Genomic DNA, 24,414 nt, shown 5'->3' with positions numbered 1-24,414 from the left:
GTGCTGTAATATTTTTTGTGATGAGCTGTGTGCAAGAAATGGTTTAAGAGATACCATCAAGGAAACACACGGCCAGAAGTTAGGGGAGGAGGTCATGTGGAGAGCGTGAAAGGTAACAGATGGACACTTAATAGGAACTTATAAAATGTGAGATACCAGAGGAAGGCCTGTAGCATACAAGGTGGATTCTTGGGAGTAGGGGCTCTATGGGACGATGTGGATGAAAATTACTACAGATGAGAAGGTACAGATGGGTGGCAATCCATATAGATGAATACCTCTATCAGTGAGACCACAGGTTCATTAAAAACATTAAGGAAAAGTGAGAATGAGAATCTGCCCACACTATAACATGACCAGATGTTCTTACTGCTGTGAGGTCTCTTGAGAACTGGACTCTACCTGAAGGGCTTCACACTTTCACTGCATTTATTACGCTTCTCACTACTATAAATGATCTGATGTTTAGTAAGGCTTCCCCACATTTACAGATTGACTTTTTCTCAAAAACAAAAATCAAACACAATCCTTGATAGTATCAGCTGCAGCTAAAAGCCTGATTGCATTTATTATATTTCTCAGCTTCTTTCCTATGTGTTTTCTGATGCTCAGCAAGAGATGTGCTTTGGTTGAAGGCTCTGTCACATTGATTACATTTGTAGGGTTTCTCTCCAGTATGGATTCTTTGATGTCGGGTAAGGTTCATATTCTGGCTAAAAGATTTTCCACATTCATTACAGTGATAGGGTTTCTCTCCCGTATGAGTTCTTTGATGTCGTGTAAGATTCATACTATGTGTGAAGGCTTTTCCACATTCATTACACTTATAAGGTTTCTCTCCAGTATGAATTCTTTCATGTTGAGTAACTGAGGAGCTATTACTGAAGGCCTTGCCACATTCACTACAATTATAGGGTTTTTCTCCAGTGTGAATCCTCTCATGTTGAGTAAGTGATGAGCCATTGCTGAAAGCTTTACCACATTCATTACATTTATATAATTTTTCTCCAGTGTGAATTCTTTGATGTCGTGTAAGGTTCATACTCTGGGTGAAGGCTTTTCCACATTCGTGACATTTATAGGGCCTCTCTCCAGTATGAATTCTTTGATGTTTAGTAAGACTTCCTTGCTGACTGAAGGCTTGTCCACATTCATGGCATATGCAAAGTTTCTCTCCAGTATGAATTTTCTGATGACGGATAAGGCTCGTGCTCTGGCTGAAAGTTTTTTCACAGACATTACATTTGTAGGGCTTCTCTCCTGTGTGAATTCTCTGGTGTTGAATAAGAGTTGTGTACTGGCTAAAGGTTTTTCCACATTCATTACATTCATATGGTTTCTCTCCAGTGTGAATCCTATTATGTAGAATAAGAGTTGAGCTGTTGCTGAAGGCTTTACCACATTCATTGCATTTATAGATTTTCTCCCCAGTATGAAGTCTCTGATGTTGAGTAAGGTGTATATTTTGGCTAAAGGCTTTTCCACATTTTTTACACTTAAAGGGCTTCTCTCCTGTATGAATCCTTTGATGTTGAATAAGACTGCCCTGTTGACTAAAGGCTTGTCCACAGTCACCACACCCAAAGGGTTTCTCCCCAGTGTGAATTCTCTGATGGATACTGCAGGATGAACTGTTGCTGAAAGTCTTACCACATTCATTACATCTAAAGAGTTTTTCCCCGGTGTGAACTCTCTGATGCCGGATGAGGTTTGTGCACTGACTGAAGGCTTTTCCACACTCACTACATTTGTAAGGTTTTTCACCTGTATGAATCCTCTGATGTCTAATCAGGCTTGTATACTGGCTGAACAATTTCTCACATTCATGACACTTATAGGATTTCTCTCCAATTGGAATTCTCTGATGTGGAGTAAGGGACGTGCTGTCACTCAAGACTTTCCTACATCCGTCACAATCACAGAGTTTCTCTCCAGTATGAATTCTCTGATGCAGAGTAAGGGACAAGCTATCGCTGAAGGCTTTCCCACGTTCATTATATACGTAGAGGTTCTCTCCAGGGGAGGTTTTCTGCTGTTGTGTAAGGTCACCTTGGTGAGAGGTTTTCCCGAATTCAAAACAGGCATAGGGTTTCTCTCCATTAAGTATTCTATGGCACTGAACAAGGTCTGAGGGGTAACTAAACGTAATACTGCATTCATCATATTGACAAGGTTTTTTCCCTGAGGCAATCCTATCAAGTTGAATTAGGTCTGAATGTTGTTCAAAACAAAGTCGATGTGAATCATACCTAGGGATATTCTTTCCAGCACTCTGTTGTATCATAAGAATTGGGTCTGAACAGAAACTTCTCTCAAAATTATTTGGCTCATCAGTTTTTTTGTGGGCAAGTGGTATTTGCCTGAAATTTCTCTCCTGGTTCCCCTGCTGCCTCTTAAACCTGCCACCACATTCCCAGGATTCCCCCCAATTAGAACCCCAGGAATCATGCCAGGTAAAGCTTTCTTGGAATGATTTTTCCATAGCAAAACAAGCCTTTGAAATTGCCTCCTTGGTTTCAAACGTGGTCTCCCAATCTGAAAGAAACAAGAAAATGTAAATGTCCCATGTTCCACAGTCATCAATCAGTAAGCATTTATTAAGCACCTAATATATATATATGTATGTATCCCAACACTGTGCTAAATGCTGGGGATACAGAGAAAAACAAAAAGCAGCTTCTGCTCTCAAGGAGCTCACAGTCTAACAGATGAGACAGCATGCAAACAACTATGTACATACCAGATAGTTACATGATAAAATGGAAATAAGCAATGATGGGAAAACAATAGCTGGAAAGCCCATCTGCAGCAGGTGAGATCAGGATCTGAGTCTTGAAGGAATCTAGGAGAGCAAGGAGGCAGAGGTGAAAAAGAAGAATATTCTAGGCAAATGAAAAAAGCATGAATTCAGGAAACAGAGCGTCACCTTCAGGGAATAGCAAGCAGGCTGGCCTGGCTAGAAGGCTGAAGGGGAAAGGAGAGTTAAGAACAAGTTCCAGGCTGTATTCCTGAGTGACTACCAAGACGGCAGAAGTCAGGAAGAGAAGCAAGGGTTTGGGAGGAAAGAGAATGAGTTCTGTATTTCACTTGAGATGCTTACAGGGCATCTAGCTCAGGATTTCCAAGAGGCAATTAGTGATGGGAGAATGTAACTCAGGAAACGGGGTCTCCAAAATGAAGGAGAGCTGTGTTGCAAAAACCCCAGAGAGAGAGAATCCATGAGAAAAGGGAGATCAGCAATGTGAAAGGCTACAAAGAGGTCCAGAAAGAGGAAGCCATTTGATTGGGCAAAGAGCTTGCAGGAGACTCTGAGGTGGTTTCAGGTGGATGAGGTCAGAAGTCAGACTGCAGCAAACTAAAAGGGCAATGAAGGATTGTAGCTTTCTCAAGGAAATTTGGCTGAGAAGGGGAGATTAGATAGAGGACAAGAAAGTAAGGCATCTTAAGGTGTTGGGGGGGTGGAAATATGGTCATGGCAACAGGGAAGGAGCTGTAGTGTGGAGAGATTAAAGATTAAAGACTGGGCAATCCTGTAGAGTTTGGAAAGATGAGTTTAAGGATGCCAGAGAGGGATTTGCCTTGGGGAGAGGGCACATCTTCATGCCAGACAAGGGTGAAGGAGGAGAGAATAGCAGAAGGCACCTCAGCGATATGAGATGAGGAAGTAGGGAGAAGAAGGAGTTCTTGTTGCATGGCCTCAATTTATCCTTACCCACCAGGGTGGCAAAAAGGGAAGCAAAGGGAGCCTTGTGGAAGGACAAAATGAACTGGAATCACCACGGTGCTGAGTGGGAAGAGTGAATGAACAAGGGAAGTCCGGAATGGCTCCCTTGCCAAGGAGGATGATCTAATATAAACTTGTAATGGACCCCGTTGCCATGGTTATGACTTTCTCCAGCTCCATTAAGCAGCCCACCAATAGCAGTGAGAGCTCTAGATTGTGGGAGTAGATGGTGGAGTCTGGCAAGTTATGATCAGTAATCGGATAGAAGAAAAGAGCTTCACCCATAGGGTCAAGCCAATTCACCGAGGGATCAAGACAAAGAAAAGAGGAAAGCGCAGGCGTGAGGGCCTGGGAAAGGACTGAGGGGAGGAGAGATTGGAGGTCCTGTGATCAGATAAAGGAATTTCAGCATCCATAAACAGAAATAGAACACTGGAGGGAGGTGGTCCTGACGACCAAGCCTCACTATTCACCACGGCTTCCAGGAGCAGACAAGACGCTTCTTCTATTTGCCCTTCCTAAATTCTCACAGCTTGGCCCCTTCCCATCTTCTCAGGCTTCTTGGCCTTGGCTCCCTTCCACAGGCCCAAGCTTGACCTATTTGCTATTCCTCCTCCTCCTCTCTTCCCAGGAGCCCAGCTGTCAGCCCCTTCCCTTCTCAGGACTGACTTCCAAGAGTGGACTTTGAAAGAACCTTCCATGAGATTGGGAGCTCCTGAAGGGCAGGCCTGTCCTAATCTGTGCCCCCAGTGCTGAGTGCCCACCCTGCCTGGCCCAGCCCAGGGGATGGAAGCTCTCAGTAAATGCTTCTTAACCGATGGATCTGAGTAATGCACTTACCTCATTGGGCTCCAAAGGATTGTTGCGAGGCTCAAATAAGAATAACAAGAACAACGCTACTAGCCGGCTCCCCCTTGTATCACGGGGAAAGGTTTGAAAGCGATTTAGAAATATCATCTTATCTGATCCTCACCACAGTCCTGGGAGGCAGGTGACAGGACCGTCTTCGTCTGACAGATCTTACAGGGGAGGAAACTGAGGCAAGCAGATAAGGTGACTTACTTAGGTCACATTTGAACCCAGGACTTCCTGTCTCTGAAGTCCAGTGTTCCACCTAGCTGCTTCAGAGATGTAAGCTTCAAGATTAACACAAATATCTCCGAAGTATTATATTTAAGATTAATAATAACTAATGTAAAAAGCCACCTTTCTCTGTTGCAAGACAAAAGGCTTGACTTCCAAAAAGGGGAAGAGAATGGAATTTGCCAACTCTGAGCCAGGCGGAACTCCCAAGTCCCTCCCAGGCTAGCTCCGGCTTCCCTCTCTGGCCCAATTCCACGCCACTCCCTTCCCATGTGGGGCTCCAGATGGGCACGGTGGTCCCCTGCAGTTTTCCCATCCTTTGTGGTACCCCAGGGAAGCCTTTATAGAATGTCTGCCATGTGCCAGGCACTGTGCTAAGAGCTTTACAAATGTCTCATTTGGTCCTCACAGATAGGTACCATTATTGTGCCCATCTTACAGCTGATGCAATCGAGGCAGATAGAGGTTGCGACTTGCCCAAGGTCACACAGCTAGTCCGTGTTTGAGGTGGGATTTGAAATTAGGATTTCCTGACTCTGGGTCCCGGCTCTTTACTCTCCTGGTGGCCCAGGCTGAAACTAGGGCCCCATCCTGGAATTCTCCAGCTCCTTCTCTGTATCACAGCAGCCGAAATGCCCACTGATTTCAGTTTCCCCGACATCTCCCTCCTCCATTTTCTCCCTCCCTCTTCCCACAACTGTCACTTAAGTGCAGGCTCCCATCCCTCACGCCCCGCTGCTGGGAGCCTCCCCTGACAGAGCTCTGTTTTTCAGTCAGTCTCGCCACCACTTGGCCTAAGGGATGGCCTTCTAACACGGCAACCGTTCCTCCATGCGTGGATGGTCTCCGAGTCCCAGGCTGGTCGTGGAGGCTTTGCACACTGCAGGGCCGACCTCTCTCGGCAAACTTATTTCATTCCTAATTCCAAGCCTCGGTTCCAACCACAGAAATCGACTTGCTGTGCCCGAGCGGCCCCCACGGAGGCCACACTGCCGCCCCCCACATTCTCTCTCCCCCCTTTTCTCTCCTCCCTCCCTGAACACTGGAAGGAAATGACGGTGGACTGAAGTGTGGCAGGCATCAGGGCAGGTGGAAGAAAAGGCGCTGGCTGGATGCGCCCAATGAAGCCTGGAGGAGAGGCCCCGGCACAGGCAGGAGGGGGTGGGGGGAGCCCGAGAGCCTCTTGGAGATGGGGCAGACACGGCGCCCCATGCTGGGGTGCCAAAGGACGGGCCCTGCCCTCTGCCAGCTCACAGCTAGCCTCCTACAAGCTACGGGCAGCACGAGGATGGATAGGAGAGGGCTTCTGGCACAACCTCGCACCCAGACCTCCTTGGGGTCAGCCAAGCACAGGGCCGGGCCCACAGGAGAAGAGCCGCTCTTTATTTGGAAAGGAAGAACGTCCTCCCCTTCCTCTCCCTCCGTCCCTCGTCCCCCAGACACTGAGAAAATAAGAAAAACATCCTCGTGGGGAAAATCACAGCTCGATCCACAATCTCATGTTGGGACACACGCATGTACGTGTTTATGGAACATGCAGACATTCCCAATGTACCAAATAGGTGATTTCCTCGAACTGCGTGTGTAAGTGCCAGGGCCGGCTTGGCTTTGCTCAGCACCTCACACACACACACCTGAGACCCGGAGCCTGGAGGAACGTCCCCAGTGCTCTCTCCGCCTCTATTCTGCCCTTTGTGTGCCTCTGAGCAGGGGCTTCGGGGTCGGGCCTCCCTCTCCCTGGGGCCTGCCTGGGCTCCCACCTTCATTCCCTCACCTGAAAGGCTTCTGGCTGCTTCTCCATCCGGCATCCACGGCGCTCCGCTCTGCTCTAACTGGGAGATCACGCTGGGTTTGGAAACAGGATGTCCTGCCCGTGAGAGGAAGGAGGGAAAGCTGGGAACGGAGGGAGGACGGCCGGGGTGCCCGGAAGCAGCACAGCCGCGGCCTCTCCTTCCCGGGCCCAGCCCTGCTCCTGGCGAGGCGCCGGAGCGTCTGCGTTAGGAGGGAGGCTCTGCGGGAAGGGGGGCGCCCGGGCCCAAGCCCCGCACGCACATCCGGGTCCTTACCCAGCGACGCCACGTTTCTGTAGTTCTCCAGCATGACGTCCCTGTAGAGCGCCCTCTGCGCCGGCCCCAGCAGCTGCCACTCCTGCCGCGTAAAGTCCACGGCCACGTCTCGGAAGGTCACCTGCAGGCCGCACGCAGTCCGCTGAGAGGCAGCCTCGCCTACAGGAGGCCCCGGGCTGGGAGGAGGGTGGAGGGCGCCAGGCCTCCCGGGCGGCCCCTAACGGGGCTCCCACCCACTTCTGGGGAGTCTGGGCTCAGTTCCTTTTTCATGCTTTGGGGGCGCCAGGCCTGGGGAGGGAGACCTCTGAGCTCAGGCGCGGGCGGGAAGGAGTGGGCGGGGCCATCCTGGAGGGGCCGCCCAGGGGGTGGGAAACATCCCACAGGAGGGTCCACTCACCTGTGCCCGGCCGCCCGCCATTTCCTCCTCCTCCTCCGGGGTCCTGCAGGAGAGAGCACAGGGCTGGCTGGAACCCCCGAGGAGCCGGGGGCGCCGCAGAGGGGCAGGCTGACTTGGCCCCTCCCAGCGCCTGATTCAGACCCACACCACGGCTGCGCGTCTCTCCCTCCCGGATCCCCCCAGCCTCAGCACGACCCCAGACACCGGGAGAGCCGCCAGCCAGCGAGCTCTCAGCAGGACCTCAGGAGAGGCAGCCCACTGCAGCGGGCCTCGGAGGGGAAGCTCAGAGTGCGAGTCCCGCCACCCGGGCATCCCTAGGGCCCAGCAAAGCCCCGCCCCGTCTCAGGGATCCTGGGAAAGCTCCCAGACGCCACACGTAGGAGAGGCAGCGCCGCCTGCTGGGAGCAGCAGGAACCCCAGGCTGCGGGCCCTCTCCAAGCGCGCCCGTCCCGGGCAGCTTTGGTGCAGGAGGGCCGCACGGTCATCCCTCTTAGGTCTGACCCCCGGGGGTCCCCACAGCCGCAGCCCCGGCCTGGGCAGAGGAAGGTCCCCCCTGCAGGGAGAGCCACGAACCTGCTAGCAGAGGCCGGTCCGGCCAGCGTCCCTTAAAGAGATCAGGGAAGGGAGGAGGAGGGGGAGAAACCCCACCTGATGCCTGCGGCCGCCCACATAAGAGAAGGCCCGGACGCTGGAGGACCTGCTGGGTTCCCCCAGCCTCGGCCATTCTAACCCAGCATTGAGGCCCTTCTGGGCCTGACTGGGGGGCTCGGAGCAGGGGAACCCTTGGGGAGCTCCAGGCTGACCTGCTCCAAGGGAGTGGGAGGCGGTCGCTGGACCCGGATTCTGGCCTGGTCCCTGGTTGGTGTCCCCTTCTGGGAAACGGGAGGGAGCCCAGGGGATGTCCAGCATCTCTTCCAGGTCAAATTCAATGAGGGCCGTCCCCACACACGTGTCCCCTGATACATGTGTGTTATATGTTTGGGAGCCAGTAGGGAGAACAAGAAACAAGCCCTGGGTTCAAATCCTGTCTCTGCTGCTCTTAGAGCCTGCGCTGTGATGGGCAGAATGGACGGGCTTGACTAATTGGGGGAGGGGGGTAACAGATCTCCCTCTGAACCCCTGGAAGGGAAACAGATGGAATCAGGGAGCCCTGTGGCAGAACTGGGCCTCAGACTCTGGGGACTGTGTGACCCTGGACAAGTCACTTCCTCTCTGCCTCCCTTCCCCCTTCTGTAAAATGGGCAAAGCCTCCCAGTCCCAGCCCTGTGCATTTCCTTCTCGGTGGAATGAGGGGCCCAGGAAAGCAGGGGTAGAGAGAAGAGGGGGCAGGCCCAGGGGCCACCTCTCTGCTTTCCCCACCTTGCCATGGTCCCCCCCAGCTCTTCTCCCCAGGCTCCCCAATCCTCAGCACCCCCCCCCCCCCAGAGGCCCTCTCCTCCTCCAGGGCCGCAGCACATTTACAGTAAGAGCCCCTGTGTGCCCAGCACTGGACCAAGAGCTTCAAAGTTCTGCTCTCTCTGAATCCTCACAAGCCCCCTGGGAGGGGAGCCCATTTTACAGATAAGGAACCTGAGGCAAACTGGGCTGAAGTGACTAGTCGGGGCTCCCACACCTAGAGAATCCCCGAGGTCACATTTGAACCCAGGTCTTCCTGAGTCTCAGGGGACCCCCAGGGCCCGAGACATCCCCCGAGGATCCATGCCAGGCTCGGGGCTTAGAGCCTTAGAGCCTCCTCGGATCTGACAAGAAAGACCGCTGGGGGAGAGGACTGGGAAGGGGCTCCCCCAAAGAGAGGTGACACCCCCTAAAGGACGGCCCTGCCAGAGAGGCTGAGTGAGGGGGGAGGGGGCCCTGAAACCTCGCCCCTCCCCACCCGTCCCCCAAAGCACACACGGGGCGGCCCGGAGCGCGGGGAGCTCAGCCCACCCCGCCCCCGGACCCCAACGGCACCTCTGCCCCGGCAGACCCACCCGGACCCAGCAGTCCCTCTGCCAGATACTCATGCACAAGCCCCAGCCCCTCCCCTGGTCACACACACTCGCTCCCGTGCACATACACCCCTGGTCCGAGCCCGCCCTCTCTTGCACACCCACACACGCCCGATCGGATCCCACACTCTCACGCTTGCTCGCACACTCCCACACTCACTGACCCGAGCCGGGTCTGAGCTGCTCTCCCGACGCTCTGGGAAACGGGTGGTTAAGGGGGGGGGGGGAGGGAGAAGCCCGGGCCGCGCCTGCGCACTGACTCCCTCCCCCGCCCTCACTCACCCAGCAGGGCCGAAGAACAAAGAGCCGAACAAAAACGCCGGGTCCCAGGGGAAAGCTGCGCCTGCGCACCTAGAGATTCCCAGCATGCCCTGGGACTCTGCACGGCGATGTGCTTGACGTCACCCTATCAGCATTCTGGGAAATGGAGTCCGTCCGTGAGGCGCCCTTCTCCCCCCCCCCCCCCCCGCCCTGAGCGGAGGGGCCACGTGCGCAGCCGCGAAGCCTGGGGAGGACGGCTACTGGGTGTCGGAGGAGTCCGCAGCCTTCGCCAAAGCCCTAAGCGTTAAAGGAGGGCCACCCTGTGGTTCTGGTTCTCGTGGCTATCAGGGCTTTTAAAGGCAGCCCCTGTCTAGCTTAATTGCGGGGCCTCTCCTCGCCTCCCTGGCACCGAGGCGGCAGCGCGCCCCCTTTGATATTGGCGGCCCCTATTTTATAAACTCGCGAGATCTTTATCGAGCACTTTGCAAATCTTCGGGGACAGTAGAAGGGCTACCCGTCGGCCTCATTCCTCCTGGGATCCTCGGAGGAGCCGGCCGGACTCCTCCCAATCCCGCCTCACCCGGGAAACACTCTAAAGTGGACGGTTGGTAGCAGCATCCCCCCCGCCCCCCTCCCTTCTTCCCTCTTCCCAGCTTCCCCCGCTCTCCCCACGGGGAGGCGCCGATCCAGACGGCCCACGAGGCGGAACTGGGCAGAGTGGCCCAAGGCCAGTGGCAGGCCGGCTTGTTGTCTTCAGAGTCTGACCCCCAGCAGCCCCCGCACCGGCTCGCTTCGGGGACTTTGGAAAGATGCGTGAATAAGATGGACAACCTTTGCACAAGCCAGTGGAATTGCTTGTTGGCTTTGGGAGGGGGGAAGGGGAGAGGAGAGGGAGAGAAAATGAATCGGGTAAAGAAATATTTTAAAATTTAAAATTTTTAAATTAAATTTAAATTTAAAATAAAATAATTAAATTAAAAAAATTTTAAATATCAGAACCTAAAAATGAATGAATGAATGAATGAGTGAGTGAGTGAATGAATGAATAAGAAAGTTGATATTTAAAAAAAGGTGTGACATCTTTCCAAATCGTTCACTCTCCCAATGACTTACTCAATGAAACCTGCATCAGTTCATAAAGCACTTCCCAGGTTTCGCTGAAACTGTGTTTTATGATATATCAATTTTCCCATAACATCCGCATCCCCAAATTCCAGTTGTTGCTCCATTGCGGGACATCCCTCTTGCTTTTCAGTTCTTTGGCATAACCAAAGGAGATGGTATCAATATTTTTGCAAACTTGGGTCTTTTTTCCTGTCTTTAAGGGAATGTGGCTGCTCCTGTTATCACTGAGTCAGAGTATACCCAGTTTCATGACTGGCGTGAGCTCCTTTTCCCTATCAGTTAGTTATTGAATGCGCCTTATTTCCCCAAACCCTTCCACCACTCTTTCCTCCTTGGTCATTTTTGTCAATTGCATGGGGGCGGCAGGGAGCCTCAGGGTTGATTTGATTGGCAGTTATCTGTTACTTATTGGTAATACTTTTGTTTAAGTTTGTTGTCTTTTTAATTGCATTCATTTTCTTCCTGACTTTTCCAGGTGAAAAAAAATAGTAAACTTATAAGAAACACTCAATTGAGGAAAAATTATGTTCCCCATATTTGGCTTCTCCTCTTATCACCTTTCTCGGTCTGAAACTCTTGCCAATTATCAGTGATTTGGATCAGTATTTACCGAGGCAGAGTTTCTTCCCCATATACCAGTTGATAGTTTGCATTTCTCTCTTTGAAAGTTACCTATTTATCAAGACTGAACTCAGACACTACCACGTTACTTGAGCCTGTGGAAGTCACTCACTCACATTGCTTCGCCTTTTCAGCTCTTCTGTCTTAGAAATGATACAAAGACCAAAGGTAAGAGTTTAAAAATAAAGAAAGCTTGTCTGTCCATAGCCCTTGACTATTTGGCTCTTGTACCCATTCTTCATATTCTGTATGTAGCTCTTCTCTATGGACCTTGCCTATGAGTCCTTACAAGTGAAACTTCCTTCACATCTGCTTCCTCCTTCAGGGCTTCCCTTTGTAGCAGCCTGCTGTTGCTACAGGATCTTCTTGTGTGGGATGAGCACCTGGAAGGGAAGCCGGGGACTGAGGGAATGCAGGTAGAAGGGTTAAAGATGAAGGGAGAGAGGACATAGTAGAGACAACAGACACAAGGACACAGGATTCTTCAGCATCCCGTCCAGACCCTCCTCAGAGGGTCAGAGAGAGGGTCAGACAGTAGAATGGCTTTTTATTGAGGTTTCAAGGAATGGGGGATGGGGGATTGTCCATCAAACAGGGAGTGTGACAGAAACATTAGCCTCATCCTGGCAACCAACAAGACAGAAGAAAGGAACCCAACACAGTGGCATAGAGATGGTGCCAACCAGAAGCTCTTTTGGAAGTCCTACTTCCTCTGTAGCCCTGGCACCCTCTCGTTTAAAAGCTGAGTGTGTGCCTTTGCCATTACAAAGGAGCTATAGTCATTGCACGCCAGCCTTCCACCCTGCAGATGTGGGAAGAGGTTTGAGTTCCACAAAAATTGAGTCCCAAATTCAATTCAAGGATCCAGAAATCAATCACATGAAATATTAGAACTATATCCATCAGGCTGGTCCACGAGCACTTTGCTCATTAGAGTCAGCTTTTGAAGACATCTTTGATTCGTTTATATCTGGAACGCTTCACCCGTTACATTTTAGATGTCCTTTAAACAAAATGAAAATTGCTCATTTTATCTTCTGCAATTCTCCTGCCTCCTGTGTGGAGATGAATTCTTCCGCTCTCCTTTATTGCATCTTCTTCATGGCTGCTCTGATTGTTTGAAGTGACCTTTCATATCCAAGTCCTGCATTCATTAGCAATTAATCCTGCCCTGCAGTGTCAGATGCTGGTCCTTTTCTATTTGCTGCCAGACTGCCTTCCAGTGATTCCAGCATTTGGTAAAGTAAGTTCTGGCGCAGCAGTGCAGGTCTTTGGGTCGACTGAACACAAAGTTACAATATGCATTCTCTTTTGTCTGTTACACACCGGATCTCTTCACTTTCTCGGATCTTTATTAAGTTGGACAAAATGATTTGGATGACTCTGGCTGTCTGGTGGTTGTAGGGTTGGTCATCCTAGGCCGCCTTCTTTTGATGCAGAAGAGTTAGAGTTAGAAGGGACCAAAGAACCCATTGAGCCCAGCCTCCTCATTTAAGGGATGCCTCAACTGAGGCAGACAGATGGATTCTTATCCAGAATTCTGGATCTAGTGTGAGAAATAACATTAACTCTTATATCAGGGCCCTGGAGTAGAAAGGCCTCCATTCCAGTATATTATGAAGAATTACTATGTCTCTCAGTGGACCAGGGTCCAAGATTTCATACAGGCTCTTGCTTTTTGCATTTCCTTTGTCCTTAGGTATCCCAGTCAATGTCTTCATTTCCAACAGAATTTGGTTAATCAATGAAAGGGGCAAAGATTCTTTTCAGGACTATGAGCAAACCTTTACTTGTCCACCTGGGTGTGGACAAGAGCTGAGGGTCTGATGAGCCGTCTCCTAATTAGGTATTTACCAATTATTGATGTCTTGGGGTGTTCAAGGGAGGGGCTGGATAATGAGCTCCTCAAAACTATTTGAAAGATATGAGAAAGATATGCGGTCTCTGGTCATTCAAGGCCATTGACCTACCTGTGACTTTAGAGCAGTGGTTCCCAAACTTTTTTGGCCTACTGCCCCCTTTCCAGAAAAAAATATTACTTAGCCCCCTAGAAATTAATTTTTTAAATTTTAATAGTAATTAATAGGAAAGATAAATGCACCTGTGGCCATCACCTCACCCCTAGATTGCTGTAGCACCCACCAGGGGGTGGTAGCGCCCACTTTGGGAATCATTGCTTTAGAGGGATGATGCTAGTCTAATCAATAAACTGATACTTCTGACTCAAAATCAATCTCTCCAGATAATTTCAATCACAACAGTAACAAGTTAGTATGTAAACCCAAATTGTCCCCAATTCTAAGCCAGGGCCCTATCCATTACCCTTACTGCCTTCTTCTACTTTTTGAATATCAATTTGAATTAAAAATGAAGCAACTACACTATCAATGTTTTCTCTTAGAAATACAAATCAAAACAACGCTGAGGCACCACCTCACACCTAGAAGATTGGCTAATATGACAGCACAGGAAAGTAATAAATGTTGGAGGGGATGTGGCAAAATTGGGACACTAATGCATTGCTGGTGGAGTTGTGAATTGATCCAACCATTCTGGATGGCAGTTTTGAACTATGCTCAAAGAGAGTTAAAAGACTGCCTGCCCTTTGATCCAGCCATAACACACCACTGGGTTTGTATCCCAAAGAGATTTTAAAAAAAAGTTTGTACAAAAATATTTATAGCCACACTCTTTGTAGTGGCAAAAAATTGGAAAATGAGGGGATGCCCTTCAATTGGGGAATGGCTGAATAAATTGTGGTATCTGATGGTGACGGAGTACTATTGAGCTATAAGGAATAATGAACTGCTAGATTTCTATAAAAACTGGAAAGACCTCCATGAACTGATGCAGAGTGAAAGGAGCAGAACCAGGAGAACATTGTACACAGAAACTGACACATTAAGGGACTATCAAATGTAATAGACTTTGCTACTAGCAGCAATGCAATGATCCAGGGGGGGATTTATGGGAAAGAACAGTATCTGCATTGAGAGAAAGTACTGTGGGAGCAGAAACGCAGAAGAAAAACATGGGATCTATCACATGTTTATAAAGGCATATTATTTGAGGTTTGGGTTTTAAAAGATCACTCTATTTAAAAAATGAATAATATGGGGGCAGCTGGGTAGCTCAGTGGATTGAGAGATGGGAGGTCCTAGGTTCAAATCTGGCCTCAGGCACGGGAGAGGTCCTAGGTTCAAATCTGGCCTCAGGCACTTCCCAGCTGTGTGACCCTGGGCAAGTCACTTGACCCCCATTGCCTACCCTTACCACTCTTCTGCCTTGGAGCCAATACACAGTATTGACTCCAAGATGGAAGGTAAGGGTTTAAAAAAAATGAATAATATGGAAATAGGGATTGAGTGTTGTGATAATGAGATCAAATCTACCTTGCCCATTCTCAAATCTAATCACCAAAAGTGTAAACAATTCCACTTAACTCATAAGTTGGGAGGTCTGTGACCCATGTGTGCTAGAGTGAGTGACGAATCAGAATCTACTGACTGCCTCCTGGGCAGTCCTAAGAAAAGTGTCTGTTGTGATTGGACATGTAAACTAGGAAGAAGGCACAGGAAGTGACGCAAAAGAAGCCCCTTTAAAAGAGAGATCAGTGAGTTCAGCTCTCTCTTCTTGTTCATGTCTTGGATCTGAAGGACTTCTTCCCACTTGGATCTGAAGTGACTTAGACTTGGAGGAGCACTCAACCTGGGACTCTGAGACCTTGGTGAGACCGTTTTTAAATCTATCGTTTGGAATTTTACTGGTGAGTGTAAAGACTAAATCTTCTTGAACTTCTCTTAAGGAACTTCCCTTTCCTTTTTTTTAACCCTTAACTTCTGTGTATTGGTGGAAGAGTGGTAAGGGTGGGCAATGGGGGTCAAGTGACTTTCCCAGGGTCACACAGCTGGGAAGTATCTGAGGCCGGATTTGAACCTAGGACCTCCCATTTCCGGGCCTGACTCTCAATCCACTGAGCTACCCAGCTGCCCCCAGGAACTTCCCTTTCAAAAGAGACTCTGTGACTGAAGCCTTTGCTTCATTCACCTCCAGGGCCCTCTGGCCCTCAGGATCCCTGGGCCTTGGGCTCAAGGCTGGGCCTTGCTCAGCTGAGGACTAATTACATCTGCCTGGGTTAAACTAGGGGACTGGAGCAAATTACCTAGTGTGTTAGATTACTTATCCTATTTTATCCTCTTTTTGATTTTCTTATTTTCTCTCCCTCTTTTCATTTGTAAATAAACTTCCATAAAGGTCATTCTGACTTGAGGTTATTCTTTAATTGGGGATTGACAATTCTTCAATTTCCTGGCGACCAAACCTTTTTTTTTTTTTTTTTTTTTTTTTAAATTTTAAACCCTTAACTTCTGTGTATTGACTTATAGGTGGAAGATTGGCAAGGGTAGGCAATGGGGGTCAAGTGACTTGCCCAGGGTCACACAGCTGGGAAGTGTCTGAGGCCGGATTTGAACCTAGGACCTCCTGTCTCTAGGCCTGGCTCTCCATCCACTGAGCTACCCAGCTGCCCCCTCGCGACCAAACCTTTTAATATCCACCTAACCAAAACCCCTTTGTACCCCTTACAGTGATAATACATGTATAATGAAGCAGCTTGTCAGCTCTGGGATGGGAGAGAACATGAATTATGCAACCATGGGAAAATACTTAAAAAAAATTTTTTTTAATGTTTTCTCTACTACCATTCCTAGAACACTGTACTCCAAGGAGTGATACTCATTTCAAAAGCCAGCATTTCCACAGGGAGTGAAGGCTCACCCAGCATTTTACAAATCTTTTCTCACTTAATCCTCCCCTCAACCCTAAGAGGTAGGTGCTCTTAATAACCCATTATAAAGAGAGGGAAAACCAGGTAGAAGTAGGTTAAATGACTTGCCCAGGGTCATTGAGTCTATAACTATAAAGCCTCTGCACAGTGCCTGGCACCCAGGAAGCCTTCTCTAAAAGTGGGCTCTTCTTGGAGATGGAGTCCAACCCCCTCATTGGCCTGGAAGAGGAATGACCGCCTCTGAAGATATGGAAGTGGAGGAAGGACCTACCTGGGGAGGAGGGACAGTGCAGAGGAAGGGGAATGGCTCCCTGAGGATGGGAAGGCAAAGGGAGCCTGGGGATCCACTCAGAGGAGCTCCTGGTTAGAGGAGAGAGTAGGACACTTGGGAGGGCGTGAGGAGAGAAAGAGTAAGATCAGGGTGTCTGGTGAGGCCACAAAGAGGTGGAAGGGCCAGCAGGTCACCCCAAACCCTCCACTCCTCCTGCTAAGTCCCTGAGCCCAGGGTGCTGGTCACTGCCTTGGTGTCTGGTCCTTCCTGGCCATGACTGCCCTGCCCAGCTCGGCCCTCTGCCCACACCTCCTTGTGGAGCCCGGCTTCTCTCTGCCTCTCAGGCAGCATTTGTGTCCCTCCTTCCTCAGGACAGGAGAGCAGCACGGCCAGACTTTCTGTGGGCCTTGGGGGTTCGGCCCCGGATCGTGCAGGGATGTGGGACCTCCTGAGCCCTGAAGGGCTTGTGAGGAGCAGCCCTGCCTCCGGCCTCAGGATGCTAAGACCCGGCCTGGAGGGGGCCATGTAAACACTGAGGCCTGCCAGGAGGATCCATCTTCCATGGCTCATCCCCAGACCTGGCGGCTCCTCTCAGCAGAGGACAACAATGTCTCTCCCGGATCCGGAGCCTCCTGCTCACACCTCCAGCACCAGGACGTCTCCCCACAGATGCAGCGGCACTGACTGCGGGGCCACCCCAGGCCCTGACACGAGCCCTCAGCCCACCCTCAGGACCCCCTCCTGGGCCTCCCCTCCTTGGCTCCTCTCTGCCTTCCCCCCCACGGGATCCTCCTCATCTCACTTCTGTTTCTAAGATGGCTTGTGAGCCGCCCAGACCAAGCTGGGATTCCTCCCGCAGAGAGATGGCCCACAATGGGGAACGTGAGGCAGAGATGCAGTGACTTCTCCAGGGTCACACGGCCAAGTGTCTCAGGGCGATTCCATCCATGTTTCCCTTCCAGGGTTCCCATGAAGCCTCGGTGCTCTCAGACCCCCTCCTGGTAGTGCCCCAGGGATTGGCCCTCATTGTATGCGAATGAAACAATGACAAGGGAGTGAAAGAATAGCAAATGAGACAAGCCTGACCCCTGTGTGGGTCCCAGAAGGGCCCTCCTGATCCCCCCAACTGAGGCGATAATAAGGGGCAGAGACAGGATTTGAACCCGGGGCTGAGGCGTCCCAGCCCAGAGAGTTTTAAATAAGAGGAAATTCTTAATACCCGCTTCAGAGTGTACTGAGGCAATGAAGTGCTCTGCTATTTAGAATCAAAACGAGGTGTTGGGGAGGCCGCCAGGAGGCTCCGGGAAAGCAGTCAAGCACAGAGAAGGAGCTCCTGGTTCCAATCTGCCCTCAGCCTCGTCCTCGCTTTGGCAGCCCTTCTCCCTCTTCCGCCTTGTAGGCAGGGTGAAAGGCAGCCGAGAGGGCCCGAAGGATTCTTTCTAGAAGCAGCTCAGGACGGGGCTCTTAAGCGCGTCAGAGGGGCCGCAGGCAAACTTCACGTGGTTACTTCGTGTACAGTCACAGCTTGGAATTCTGCCTCCAGAGCCTTGGCGGAGGTTGAATGGAGCAGGCGGGTGGCAAGAGCTGATCTGGCTCTTTGGAAGGAAATGGGCTGAGGCTGGAGGGAGCTGCGGATTTGGAAACTGAGTCCCGAGAACGCGAGATCTTTCCTTCCTTTTGAAGTGCTCAGTGTTTAGGAAGAACCGTAATGGCGGGAAGAAAAGGCTTCAGCCACAGGCTTTCATCCGTCTAAAGCAGTGATGGGCAAAGGGCAGCCTGCAGGCCAGATGCAGCCCCCTGAAACATTCTATCCAGCTGCGCACATTATTCCTGATCTGACGAATACAATGAAACTTCGAAAGAGTTGCCTTAGAAACAGACTGACAGAGGAGCATTTCCTTTCCTTTGGCCCCTCTTTAAAAAGTTGGCCCATCACTGGTCTAAAGGGTAATACGGACACGTTAGTACCTCAACGATTTGATAGCCTGCTTGGTCTATGACGAGCATTATATCAATTTAATTCTTTTTGGGTTTTTTAAACCCGTACCTTTGTCTTGGAATCAATACCGTGTGCTCCTTTCAAGGCACAAGAGTGGTAAGGGCTAGGCAATGGAGGTGAAGTGACTCGCCCAGGGTCACACAGTTAGGAAGTGTCTCAAGGCAGATTTGAACCCAGGACCTCTCTGGGGCTGGTTCTCAGTCCATTGAGCCCCTTGCCAGCCCCATTGCTATTGTTATTAAAGCTTTAATGCAGTGATTCCCAAAGTGGGCGCCATCGCCCCCTGGTGGGTGCTGCAGCCATCCAGTGGTGCGGTGATTGTATGTGACAGGGGCACCAAGTCATATTTTTTCTGGAAAGGGGGTGGTAGGCCAAAAAAGTTTGGGAACCGCCACTTTAATGGCATATAACTACCAGATATTAGAGAACCTTATACGAGATGTTAGATGTGATTAAAACTTCGAAGGACAATAAATGGAAGCAATTTTGTGCAATTTGAAAATTGATAATAAGTTTTGTTTTAGGTTTCAAACTCAAAATAGTTGTTATGAAAATGCAAAATTTGGCAAACTCTTATAAAGACATGATGTCAAAAAGCAGCTTCTCTTACAATCTGAATGTGGTTAAATTATGAACTGAGCTTTTAAAAGGTAAAAACTACTCACTGAGAAAAATGATGTATTTTATCTGCCCTGTCGTCATGTGTTTTAATTAGTGTTGTTTTCTGAATTTTAATTCTAATTTCAGTTATAAATCTTATTCTGAAGCATGGAGTGTCATTCTGAAGTTATTTCCCATCATTTCTGAAAATGATGAAGCAATTGCTTAAGATTATTATATAACTAATAATATTGTAGAATATTGACTGTAATATAATCTATAGTGCAGTGGTACCTCGACACACGAGTTTGATTGGCCAAGGCTGTAACTCAATTTGCTCGTGTGTCAAATTGAATTTCCCCATGTAAAAATTTTAAGTTATTTAATTAAGAATATTTTTCCATGCTTCCATGCTTCATATTCTTTCCTTCCTCTCCTCCTCCCCCTCCCATAGCCAACAAGCGATTCAACTGGCTTTTACATGTATCATTGATCAAGACCTATTTCCATTTTATTAATATTTGCAATAGAGTCCCCATTTAAATGAATGAAATGCAATTAATTCATTCCGGCCCTCCAAAAAAAATACAAATTTTTTGTTTTATATGCTTTTAAATATGCAAATATACTTTATAAATAACAAATAAATATATTTATAGATAACAAGAAAGACTGTAAAGAAATAAACTTGCTTATGAAATGTTATTTACCTTCAAAGTCGGGGGAAGATGCTGGTGGAGAAGGTTTTCATTTAACATAATGCTTAACATAACACACAATGCGACAATGAAATGCAAAATTGATTTTACACATTACTTATGACATGTAACTTTATGGCTATTTTTTTTACTTTACTTAATTATCAACATTTTCTTCATTGAATTTTGGCTGATTTGCCACACTTTTCTCGATTTCACTTAGAGGACATTTCAACCAAAACCTTTCCATGGAAGTTTGTTCCTCCCTTTCAGAACATTTCAATAATGTGTGAAACAAGTGTCGTTCTACAGCTCCAACACGTGACCTGTCACGACTTTTCCTGGGTGTGCCTTTTCAATAAACTATTTAATTTTTTCCCAGATCCTCAACATTTCTTTAATCTCACTTGTACTGATTGATGATCTCATCCACCTTTGGCTCTTCCCACGGGAGGAAGCTCATGATTCAAATATCTGCTTGCGACTTAAAGCAAAAATCCCGATTGGGACTGCTCGTATCTCAAATCGCTTGTGACTTAAGGTGCTCATGTATCGAGGTACCACTGTATAGCATGATTACATTATTATATAACCTGTTATAAAATGATACTATAATACAACGTATAATATTATAGCATTAAAACCCATCAAGTATTCAATTGGCTATAACTGAAAGGAGAAAACTGAAGAGCTCTATTTAGATCTCCTGGTTTCCTTGAGAGTGAAAAGAGCAAGTGAAATTCTTATCCACTTCTCCATTATAACAATTCATTGATTTGGGGGCCAGTAATTATGAGAGGGAAGAGCAATTAGGACTTTGTTAATCTTCTACAATGTTTTTATTATTTAATATTCAGATTTTAACCAATAAAGAATATAAGAGCATTTCTTCAAGGATAACATGGTTTATGAATGAGGGCATGAAATTCCCATTAACAAAAAAATGGGTCTCTTTTATGAGCCCTCTGAGAAAAAAGTGTGACTTGGCTCTTGCTCATAAAGAATTGTGTCCTGTCTCTGATTGGCCTATCAATCTTAAGACCTCCACTGAGAGTCTTCATTGGTCCATAATACAAGAGACAAAGTGGACTTAGAGACCTCAAATCCTCCCTCATTACTTCATCCCAAAGGGTTTGGATCTCTGCTGAGATCCAGAAATAGGCCAACTGCATCATGAGCTTGAGTTTTTAGATATAATGGACTGAACAGTAGGGGTTAGAGCTCCTATCCCTTCCACATCTTCCCCAGGTACTCTTATTTTGGTTGTTTGTAAGATCCTGTATATCAGCAAACTACAGGAAACAAAGCAAATGCCAATTAACTGGGAAATGGGGGAAGAAATTGGAACAGATGAATGCCATGAAATACTGAGGAGGAATGACAAACATTATGATTAAAGAGAAAAAGTCCTCATTATTGCAGTATTTTATGTGCAATATGAAATTGGGGGTGCTTAAAGAGGGCTCTTCTGTGGGGCAGTCTAATGAAGTCTATGTTGCAACAAATGGCCTTTCTTTTGAATTTGATACACTGAGTCTTATCTCCAGCATTACTTGTCCAATGTTTAGTCAAGTATGAGCTCAAAGTGAAGCCCTTCCTGCAGCCATTGCTTGTAGATCACCCCCCCCCCCCAGGGGTCTACAACTTCCCCACATCTTCTTCAACTTTTCCCATTTTCATTTTCTGTCATGAGAGCAAATCTGACAGGAGTGGGGTGATAACTCAGACTTGTTTTAATTTGCTTTTCTCTAATTCCAGGAAGAATATTGTTCTCTACTGATCATAACTCTCTTCTCCTCCAACATTGGATATATATTTTTTTTTTTACCAAAATCCAACTTTCTAAAAATATGGAGCCTTTGATTTTTCTCCCCCTGGCCACCAAAGAGATGGTAAGCAATCTTATATAGATTTTACATGAGCAATCACGCAAAACCTTTTTCCATATTGATGCTTTTATGGAACAAAAAACACACAAACAAAAACTAAGAAAGTAAAACAAAAAATTTTCTTTGGTCTGGATTCTGACTCCATCAGTTCATTTTCTGGAAGCAGAAGAAAATTTTTGAGGTTGTTTTGGATAATGTATTGTTTAGAAAGGCTAAATTCACAGCTGTTCTTCATACAACACTGCTGTCACTCAATGATATCCTAGTTCTGCTTACTTTAGTCTGCATCAGTTTTTCTTCTGCTATTTTTTTTTTTAAACTCTTACCTTCTGTCTTAGAATCAATACTGTGTACTGGTTCCAAGGCAGAAGAGTGGTAAGGGCTAGATAATGAGGGTTAAGTGACTTGTCCAGGGTCACACAGCTAGGAGTGTCTGAGTCCAGATTTGAACCTAGGACCTTCTGTTTCTATGCCTGGCTCTCTATCCACTGAGCTACCCAGCTGCCCCCTGCATCAGTTCTTGTAAATCTTTCCAGATTTTTCTGAGCTTCTCCTGGATGACATTAATTAGTACACAATAATATTAGACTACAATTTACTCATCCATTCCCCAAATGATAGATTTCTCCTTACTTTCCAATTCTTTGCCACACTAAAAAGTGGTGTTTAAATGTTTTTTATGCATATAGGTTCTTTTCCTTTTTTTTTTTTTTTTAACATCCTTTGGGTATAGTCCCAAATTGTTCAAATCAGTTCAAAACTCCCCCAATAGTTCATTAGTAACCAAATTTCCCCACACCTCCTCCAACTTTTCTCACTTTCCTTTTCTGTCATGATAGCCAATCTGATAGGAGTGAGGTGGTAACTGAGGCTTGTTTTAAATTGCTTTTCTCTAATTGAGTGATCACTCTCCTCCTGAGGAAAACACATTCACCTAGAGAACATTCATTAGGTTTCCCAGTACTATGAATCCTCTGACATAAAGTCATGATCTCTATCTGAAAGTCTTCTTACAGGAAATCCACATGGAACATGTCTCCTCAGAAGGCATTTTCTCATACTGGAGAGGTACAAGACTTCTATCCAAAAGGAATTCTTAGGTTGGGGATAAGATATGATTGCTGCCTGAAGGCTTGACCACATTAATTATATTCATAAAGTTTCTCTCTAGGGTGGATCCTCTTCTGTTAAATAGGTTAAGAGTGGCAACTATAAGCTCAGCCTCATTCATAAGGTTTCTCTCCCATGGGGATTTTCTCACACAAAGCAACTGCAGAGCTTTATGTGAAAACCTACTTTAATTGATTACATTCATAAAGTTTCTCTTTAATGTGCATTCTCTGATATTTGGCAATACAGTCTCACCGTGTGAAAGTCTTTCCACATTGATTACATTTATAATAATTTTCTCCAACGTACATTTGACTATGCAAGATGGCCCCTTCATGGGAAAACCATTCTACCTAGATTACATTCAAAAGGTTTATCTCCAGTGTGGATTCTTTGATTTATGGCGAGAGCTCCTCTATATGAAAGCCTTTCCACACTGTTTACATTCATAATTTCTCTCTAGTGTGAATTCTCTGATGCTTAGCAAGATGGCTCCTTTGTGTGAAAGCCTTCCCACATTGTCTGCATTCATAAGGTTTCTCTCCAGTGTGGATTCTCTGATGCTTAGCAAGATGGCCCCTCTGTGTGAAAGCCTTTCCACATTGTTTGCATTCATAAAGTTTCACGCCAGTATGGATTCCCTGATGGATTACAAGATGGCTCCTCTGTGTGAAAGCCTTTCCACACTGTTTACATTCATAAGGCTTCTCTCCAGTGTGCATTCTCTGATGTTTGACAAGACAGTCCCGCCGGGTGAAAGCCTTTCCACATTGCTTACATTCATAAGGTTTCTCTCCAGTGTGCATTCTCTGATGTTCAACAAGATTACAGCTCTGTGCGAAAGCCTTTCCACATTGTTTACATGTATAAGGTCTCTCTCCAGTGTGGGTTCTCTGATGTATGGAAAGATAGCCCCTTTGAGTGAAAGCCTTTCCACATTGTTTACATTCAAAAGGTTTCTCTCCAGTATGGATTCCCTGATGAATAGCAAGATGGCCCCTCATTCTGAAAGTCTTTCCACATTGTTTACATTCATAAGGTTTCTCTCCAGTGTGGATTCTCTGATGTTCAGCAAGATGGCCTTTCCGTGTGAAAGCCTTTCCACACTGTTTACATTCATAAAGTTTTTCTTCAGTGTGGATTCCCTGATGTATATGAAGATGACCTCTCATTCTGAAAGTCTTTCCGCATTGTTTACATTCATAAGATTTCTCTCCAGTGTGCATTCTCTGATGTTTAGCAAGATAGCCCCTCAGTGTGAAAGCCTTTCCGCATTGCTGACATTCAAAAGGTTTCTCTCCACTGTGGATTCTCTGATGTATGGCAAGATAGCCTTTCTGTGTGAAAGCCTTTCCACACAGTTTACATCCAAAAGATTTTTCTCCAGTGTGGATTCTCTGATGTTCAGCAAGATGGCCCTTCCGTGTGAAAGCTTTTCCACATTGTTCACATTCATAAGTTTTCTCTCTAGAGTGATATGAATCAAGCTCAGAGTTTGCTTTCCCACCTTTATTACTCACAAAAAACATCTCTCCAGTATTAATTTCTTGATATCTAATGAGGTCTAAACACCAGCTGAAGGTCATTTCCTCTAGATTACCTTGATACATGGGCATTTCAGGAAATTTCTCATGGGTCTGAATAAGTTCTACTTCTTCAGGAAAGCATTTGCTGTATCCACTGTGCTGACAACAGTCACATCCTGAGGTCAACTTCTTATACTGACTTAGGATTGCATATTGTCTGAATTTCTCTGCAGTTTCATCAAATTCACATTCACTCTTAGGATTTTTATT

At 47.3% G+C, this 24,414-nt stretch overlaps 2 protein-coding genes across 2 annotated transcripts; both read right to left on the bottom strand.

Annotated features, from left to right (window-relative positions):
• Positions 1–538: 538 nt before the first annotated feature.
• Positions 539–7,582, bottom strand: LOC123240699 (zinc finger protein 271-like). Its single transcript, XM_044668418.1, has 7 exons — positions 7,416–7,582; positions 7,271–7,313; positions 6,874–7,090; positions 6,363–6,674; positions 6,076–6,249; positions 5,622–6,020; positions 539–2,049 (listed from the first exon to the last, which is right to left on the bottom strand). The coding sequence occupies exons 1-7, from the start codon at positions 7,580–7,582 to the stop codon at positions 539–541; spliced, it is 2,823 nt and encodes a 940-aa protein (XP_044524353.1).
• Positions 7,583–23,064: 15,482 nt separating this feature from the next.
• On the bottom strand, positions 23,065–24,074 carry LOC123240698 (zinc finger protein 470-like). Its single transcript, XM_044668417.1, has 3 exons — positions 23,985–24,074; positions 23,884–23,931; positions 23,065–23,715 (listed from the first exon to the last, which is right to left on the bottom strand). Exons 1-3 carry the CDS (start codon positions 24,072–24,074, stop codon positions 23,065–23,067), a joined length of 789 nt encoding a protein of 262 aa, XP_044524352.1.
• Between the last annotated feature and the right edge of the window lie 340 nt (positions 24,075–24,414).

Source organism: Gracilinanus agilis, chromosome 3 (genome assembly GCF_016433145.1).
Source record: "Gracilinanus agilis isolate LMUSP501 chromosome 3, AgileGrace, whole genome shotgun sequence".
NCBI lineage: Eukaryota > Metazoa > Chordata > Mammalia > Didelphimorphia > Didelphidae > Gracilinanus > Gracilinanus agilis.
This window is presented reverse-complemented; position numbering and strand designations above follow the sequence as displayed.

Excerpts from the sequence above, each read along its gene's own strand:
- LOC123240698 (XM_044668417.1), bottom strand. The coding sequence starts at position 24,074 with ATGAATGTGAACAATGTGGAAAAGCTTTCACACGGAAGGGCCATCTTG. Across the intron at positions 23,932-23,984 it reads TGGAGAAAAATCTTTTGGAT|AGAATCCACAGTGGAGAGAA; the intron begins GTAAACTGTGTG and ends GCCATACATCAG. Across the intron at positions 23,716-23,883 it reads AATGTCAGCAATGCGGAAAG|GCTTTCACACGGAAAGGCCA; the intron begins GCTTTCACACTG and ends CAGTGTGGAAAG.
- LOC123240699 (XM_044668418.1), bottom strand. The coding sequence starts at position 7,582 with ATGCCCGGGTGGCGGGACTCGCACTCTGAGCTTCCCCTCCGAGGCCCG. Across the intron at positions 7,314-7,415 it reads GAGAGACGCGCAGCCGTGGT|GACCCCGGAGGAGGAGGAGG; the intron begins GTGGGTCTGAAT and ends TCTCTCCTGCAG. Across the intron at positions 6,021-6,075 it reads CCTCGTGCTGCCCGTAGCTT|CATGGGGCGCCGTGTCTGCC; the intron begins GTAGGAGGCTAG and ends TTGGCACCCCAG.